The sequence below is a fragment of the Eucyclogobius newberryi genome, unplaced genomic scaffold (genome assembly GCF_026437365.1).
Source record: "Eucyclogobius newberryi isolate DKJ021-1_F unplaced genomic scaffold, fEucNew1.0.hap1 SCAF_14, whole genome shotgun sequence".
NCBI lineage: Eukaryota > Metazoa > Chordata > Actinopteri > Gobiiformes > Gobiidae > Eucyclogobius > Eucyclogobius newberryi.
The window spans coordinates 15445632-15451904 of record NW_027315768.1 but is presented as its reverse complement, the minus strand read 5'-3'; the positions used below and the strand labels follow the sequence as shown (position 1 = coordinate 15451904).

General features: G+C 40.8%; 1 protein-coding gene across 1 annotated transcript; it reads left to right on the top strand.

The window, feature by feature from the left end:
- The first annotated feature begins 503 nt into the window (after positions 1 to 503).
- Positions 504 to 2199, top strand: dlx2a (distal-less homeobox 2a). Its single transcript, XM_072444446.1, has 3 exons — positions 504 to 960; positions 1242 to 1426; positions 1514 to 2199. Exons 1-3 carry the CDS (start codon positions 669 to 671, stop codon positions 1829 to 1831), a joined length of 795 nt encoding a protein of 264 aa, XP_072300547.1. The 5' UTR covers positions 504 to 668; the 3' UTR covers positions 1832 to 2199.
- The last annotated feature ends 4074 nt before the right edge of the window (positions 2200 to 6273 follow it).

Here is a 6273-nt window from a genome sequence, read left to right as displayed (position 1 = left end):
ATCACAACAAACAAAAAGTTCAAATCTAGCCTTATACCTGGCTTTCCCCTAACGTTTTAACAAACTGTGTAGGCCTGTGTTCTGTGGGAAATGAGTATTGTTATTTGTTGGTTATTGGTATCCAAGCATATGATAACCACGGTGTTATCAGTGTTATTATGGTATTTATAAAGTCAATTTCATTTAATTTATTTTTATATATTTGACTTATCATTATTATTATTATTATTATTATTATTAATAAATATATATTTCCCCCCTATTTTTTGATTTACCCAGATGCTGAGGTTTATCTTCGTTTGGCTTCTGCACTAAACATATTTAATGTTTTTATGTTCAGTCTTACCAGGCCTCGTCATAGAGTCCGTGCCTGATTCTTCATAGAAAACGGTGAGACAACCTGGTCCCACAATGAGGGCGGGCGAGGTGCGGGGTGCCGCTCGTAGCCATTGGCTGCCGCAGACACAGAAGCTCTCCCTCTTGCGCTCACATAAATGCGCTCCCACCAACGACCGTGGCAGTTAATCACAGGCCACATTGGAGAGACAAACCGTTCGCTCTTGTCCCTGCAGTTTCCTCGGGGATGCGTCGTTATTGCGAGATTTGAGTACTTTATGTTTCTTTTCGAATTGCGCTGAGACCATTTTGCGCCAAACTGCTATTTCAGAATGACTGGTGTTTTTGAGAATTTAAATACAGATATGCATTCCAACCAGATTACCTCAGGCAACTACCACAGTCTGCACAAGTCGCAAGAGTCTCCGACACTGCCGGTGTCCACGGCCACGGACAGCAGCTACTACAACAGCCAGCAGCCGTTCGGTCAGCTGGGTTACCAGTACCACGGCAGCCCCGCGGGCGCCGTGCCGTACAACCCCAAGACATACGAGCTTTTTAACTCGACTTATGGCACGTACAGCACGTACGGCCCCAACTCGTCACCTACTCCTGCAGACACAGGTAAGACTGGAGGAACTACTTTCTATGTGGCGTTATTATTATTAAAACAATGACCATGCTGAATTCCATGCATTTAGATTTATTTATTTTTTAATAATCTCATGCACATAATAGCTAACTTGATATGCAATGTGGACTAATAATATTTTGTAATGTAATTTGTTTTGTAATTAACTTACTCACTCAGTATAATGAGTAACTATAGCGTACTAGCCCTAAATGTAGGTTTATTGAAAATACATATGTTAAGTAATTGTGTGGTGTTGTTGTTTTTCTCTTAGAAAAGGAAGAGAGTGAGCCAGAAATCCGAATGGTGAATGGAAAGCCAAAGAAGGTCAGAAAACCTCGAACCATTTATTCCAGCTTCCAGCTGGCTGCACTTCAGCGGAGGTTCCAGAAAACACAGTATTTGGCTTTACCAGAGCGGGCCGAGCTGGCGGCGTCTTTGGGCCTGACGCAAACACAGGTGGGTGCTTTTAATAAACACAACTGTGTGCGCAGCATTTCAGGGTTCAATATTGTAAATAATATACATATAATGTCATTTTCTTAGGTTAAAATTTGGTTCCAAAACCGTCGCTCCAAGTTCAAGAAGTTGTGGAAAAGTGGAGAACTCCCCCCCGAGCTTTCTTCAAGTGAGTCTCCCCCCTGCCACTCTCCCCCAATCACCGCCTGGGACTTTCCACAGACCCCGAGAATGAACAGTATCACCCCGAGTTTACCTCCGAGCAGCAGCCCGCCCAACACCACTGCGCCTCCGTCGTTTTTGGCAAACTACTCCTGGTACTCACCCACGAACTCTACGACGCATCTGCAGCCGCTGGTCCAGCACCACCACAACTCCGCTCTCAGCGCCGGAACTATATTTTGAAACAAGGACAATACTGGTGAAAACTAAAGCATACAAATACCCTCATTCTACAGACCTCGTGTGGGCTGTGCGCAAACGCACAAGACGTGGACGGGACCGGAAAGGCGTAAGGACTTTGGTAGATGCAGATTACTACAGTTATTTTTGTATTTATTTATTTTGTCTCTGTGGAGGGATGGATGAACCACTAAATCCAAAGCAATCCCAGCCTGGACACAAGCCTGTTTTTACGCGGACGTCACTTTTCCCCATCTCTGCAAATCTACCATGAAGTGCAGGAAAACCTCATACAATGTAGCACAAGTTAGGCCTAACTGTATCGTGCCTTTCAAAATGACCTCATTTAATGTCCGATTTTAAAAAAAGAAGACGGTTCTTTTAAATCATTCATTTTAAAGCGTTTTAATTTTTCCAAAAATTCTCGTTTGTAAATATGTGACCAGCTTTTGTAACTCGCCCGTGCCGCTCTGACTCGGCTCCTGGTACAAAGCCATTATCCAACCGAAGCTACTGATTTTCTCACCCTCTGATTTTCTTGTATCACACATATTTGTATTTTGTCTTATTTATTTTAGCGGTGTTTCATATACAACCAAACGTTATTTAAATAAAAAATGTTTTCTGTGCAATTATATCTCTTCTTGACATTTGTTTTATATTAGGCCTACTGTTTCATGAGAAATGTATTGTTATATTAGATTCTGTTTACATTCTGTTACATTATTTCTTAATACCCAAAAACTCAAATGCCCTAGACGTAAACATTTTATTTAATATTAATATAACTTGTGGCTAGATCATTGGACTAGAGCATACAATTGCTTCTTCAGTTAAATAAAGAAACATATTTATTTGCCTACTAAACTAACTTGTAAATTGAGATTAAATACCATATTGCATTATTTTAAACAAAAGGGGGAATAGTAAATTGTCCAGGCCATAATAAAAAATGGTGGCGTCTCCTAGCCTCAGGCAAATGATGTTGTTTCTTAGCAACCATAGGCTTGAAATAAAGCCACAGGTTACCTAACTGTAACGTACAAGCTCCTCTGATTTTATATGCCTTTTAACGGCTTATTTGTGATTACATACTCACATTAAGACTGGATAACAAGCGTGGACAAGCACAACAGCTCCAGTTGTCTCGTCATAAAGGTATTATTGGCGGCTCCATCACTCAGGCTGGCAGGCAAGAGGCAGAGCCCGGGGCGCGCGGCTCGCTCTGGGGGAGGCGCACCGCAACATGCCCTGGCATGCGATCCAAGAGTGGGAAGACGAGGGTGGTTTGTGAACACTGAACACAAGCGCAGCTCCGCAGACTCACTGGAGACACCGAGCTGCTTCCAGACGTTTTATGAAGTCAGTCTAACAAGAGGAACGTCCTGGGTCCCACACGACACCGCCGGAGGCAACAGCATCATGGAAAAATCTCTGTGATCTCTCTGACGACGCGCAGTTTGACCTACATTGTTTATATGGTTCAGGAAACAGGCACGAGGCCAAAATACGCATGTAGGAACACGTGTATTGTGTTCTGTTATTAAGGACTACAAGTTAGCTACATAGATAAGCATCAACGTCATCTGCGTCCATCGTGGCCATAAAGCAGTTCCTTGTCATGCAGCTTAGATACAGGCTTATGGTTCCAGCAAGCTGTTGCCACTTCCTTAATAAACCATAAAGACCAATGATGAAGCCATTTCCTTGGGGCTTTTTTGCTCTTTTGGGTGGGAATAAAAGTGCTCATATATATGTTTCTTGTTTTTGTTTTTTGGGTAAAACAAAGCGCAAAAAGCAAATGATAACTTCCACGTCTTATGTCTTATGAAGATGACGCATTTCATTGCTTGGCTGTATGTTAGTCTGCATATCTAAACCTGCAAATGTCAAATACATCCAAGACTATCCTAATTTATACCCATCTGTAATTTTATCCAAATTTGCGCCGACTTTCAATTGTGAAAGCCTGTAATTACTATATAATTCTTTGCCATTTTAAACGTTCTAATATGGGGTGTCATTTTTTACACAGGGCCATTTTCCACTATTTCAAGCATCAACATTGTCAAAGTCGCATGTACAAATAAATGGGAATATCAATGCACAGTTTTTAGCCTCACATCTTGACTCAACGATAATTATATCCGTGTGGAGCCTACGCAGAATTAGCCTGAATTGCATGGTAACTGCTGCTTTAAATTTTAAAAAATTACTCATAATTTCCCCCAAAGATTACCAAGATCTCGAGTGCACAATGTCATCAGCGTAATGAGGAGTAAACATTTATGCTAATAATCTACCATCAGCTATAAAGAGGCGAAATAAAGCGGAGATTTCAGTCATATTCTGAAGCGTGCTGCTATAGCTTAGACCAGCACATGGCACACATTTAGAGGGATTTAAACAGGATACAGGATGCTGCTGCGCGTCTGCCTCCATGGCCATTCAAGCCATCAAAGCCTCAAGGTGTGTATTTTTTTGTATTTATTGCTTACATTTTCTTTAGCACGAGCGAATTCACCCAAAACAGGAAAGATCCTCGTTTATCTCTCTTTTAGCTCGATCTTAAAACTACATTTTGCTCTTTGAGATTCATCCAACAAAAATCTTTGATGCGTTTGTAAAAAAATATCTCAAAAGGATTGTTCGCTTTGAAAGTATATGTCTATTCGACGTTTCCTTTAGTGAATGCTACAACACACTTGGCTTATTATTGGGTGGAGGGAAAAGGGAAAGCACAGATAGACTTTATACTGGTTTAATTTCAGCGTTGCTCTCATTACGACCATTGTGCTTTGCTCATTTCGAAACCTCTTCACATTGACAACTCTGTGATGTACACCTGCTTGCAATTTGCCAGCCTTATACATAGGCTAAGTCTACGGGAACAGTGACGAAAAGGCACCTCACCTATTCCACTTTCTCTTTTCCCTTTTTCTCCTTTTGCAGCAGTGACTTTCTTTCAGAGCACTATCTCTTTGTCAACGTAGAAAGATCCTCTGCGTGAAAAAAAACATGCTCATAATTACCTCTGAGATAGGAAACTGCATTAGAATAAATAAGGGCGAAATGACTGTAATTATGCTGGGTTTGATGGGCTGAGCTCGAATAATCAAGAGGAGAATACAGTGAAATAACACTGACCCTCTTGGATGTGCAGCTGCGCCATTCTGGGGCTAGCTAGGCACCAATTCTACTCTCCACAGCCGCAGCACACAATTCATATTATTTTAATGCCTCCAAATATACATAAGCGTATTTCCGTCGTGAGCATGTGCACAAAGGAACCTACATGGCTTAATTGTGTATGGTAGGTACAAAGAAGGATGCACGTAAAGGGGGACAGTAGTAAACATGTGCATTGCTACTCTTTACAGCTAACTCATGAATGCACAGCCTTCCTCCCACATCACTGTAGCCTTTGTGGTAGTGGCCTAACAACAAGACACACAAGAATATGTGGCAATAAAACAAATACAACAGCATGAAAGAAAAGGCCTAATCGTGTCAATAGCACTTGATTATGTTTTAGCCATTCAGATAAAATAACAGATTTGTAGAACAATTATTTATTTATTAAATGAAGAAAATTATAATTACATTACTTTATAACCTGTGAATTTGATTTTTGTTACCATTTATGCACAGCACGCGTGTTTTACCCATAGGCATATTATTGTACACTACATGTGAATCAAATATAGGGCTATATTATTTTACAAATGGTCTACTGAAAATCAAAATATAATAACAGATTAATAATTATTCTATTTATAAACCGTGTTAACTTGAGTGTGGTTCGTGATGAGGCCTTTGAACTTTCACTGCTGTCCATCTTTTTGCGCGTGTCTTTTGGCACCTGCTTATGGAGCCATTATTCACTTAACAAGGTGGTGTAATCCCTCATTGGTCCAGGAGTGTTCCATTGTAGAACAAGTTTTAGTTGTACTCATCTGGACACTGTTTTTTGAAACATGAATATGTCCTACAATATTCTCTCTCACACACACACACACACACACACACACATACACACACACACACACACACACACACACACATACACACACACACACACACACACACACATACACACACACACACACACACACTGATGATGCGTCTTTTCAATACATGAAACTGCGACTGTCAGATGAGAAATAGAAATGCTGTAGAAAGTGAAAAGGGCCCGTCTTGATTGAATCCAGATCCCCCTCAACGCGCGGCGCAAGATAAATCAATATCGAGCGGTTTATGCAGCGGTCATATGCGGGTTTGAGCACAAGATTGTGCGTCGCACGTTATACATTTATTAAGTCAATTCACAATGTGATTTAATTTGATAAAGTATGAAGACTGAACTGGTTCTGTGCTGAGGTTGCACAGCATCTGTAACCATAAATCGTCATACATACAATGTGTGCTACGATTAGATAAAGAGA